At 42.2% G+C, this 827-nt stretch overlaps 1 protein-coding gene across 1 annotated transcript; it reads left to right on the top strand.

Moving 5' to 3' along the window:
* The first annotated feature begins 349 nt into the window (after positions 1-349).
* LOC102967575 (60S ribosomal protein L39-like) lies at positions 350-531 on the top strand. Its single transcript, XM_042985345.1, has one exon. It carries the CDS (start codon positions 361-363, stop codon positions 514-516), a length of 156 nt encoding a protein of 51 aa, XP_042841279.1. The 5' UTR covers positions 350-360; the 3' UTR covers positions 517-531.
* Positions 532-827: the final 296 nt, after the last annotated feature.

The raw sequence follows: 827 nt of genomic DNA, 5'->3' as shown, positions 1-827 counted from the left end.
AAGCAGAATCAGATCTATAAATATAGGAACAAACTGTGGTTGCCAGAAGGAAGAGGAGTAGCATGTTGGGCAAAACAAGTAAGGGAGAGGGAGATACAGGCTTTCAGTTATGGAATGAATAAGTCATGGAAAAAAGGCACGGTATAAGGAATCCAGTCAGTGATACTGTTAATAGCAGTGTAAGGTGGCAGATGTAGCTACACTTGAGGTGAACAAAGCATAATGTGCAAACCTGACAAATCACTAAGTCGATCATTGAAACTGCAATATTGTGTGTTAACTATACTCAAATAAATAAATAAAAGTTCAGTCTTTGCTCTTCTCTGCCATCGTGGTGTGTGTGGCTGACCGTTTCTCGCCATGTCTTCTCACAAGTCTTTCAGGATCAAGCGATTCCTGGCCAAGAAACAAAAGCAGAATCGTCCCATTACCCGGTGGATTCAGATGAAAACTGGTAATAAAATCCGATACAACTCCGAGAGGCGGCTTTGGAGAAGAACGAAGCTGGGTCTGTAAGGGATCGAACATGAGATGGCACACGTTTATGCTGCCTGAAAGTCATGTGTTTCTACACCATCACATCCTTACTGCCTGACCAGTAGATCTGTTCTATCAGGAAATCGACTTTTCTTGGTTATGTTTCTGCACCTATAGGTTGGTTCAGTAATAAACATGTGAGACCTCTTGGTTGAGGAAAAAAAAAGGTCAAACGTGCCATTGGCAATTTAAAAGTTAAAAACATTATTTACAGGGGCGCCTGGGTGGCTCAGTTGGTTAAACCTCTGACTTCAGCTCAGGTCATGATCTCGCAGGTTTGTGAGTTTGAG

Source organism: Panthera tigris, chromosome B2 (assembly GCF_018350195.1).
Source record: "Panthera tigris isolate Pti1 chromosome B2, P.tigris_Pti1_mat1.1, whole genome shotgun sequence".
Classification (NCBI taxonomy): domain Eukaryota; kingdom Metazoa; phylum Chordata; class Mammalia; order Carnivora; family Felidae; genus Panthera; species Panthera tigris.
The sequence above is the reverse complement of the archived record's forward strand: the minus strand, read 5'-3'. Positions and strand labels throughout refer to the sequence as shown.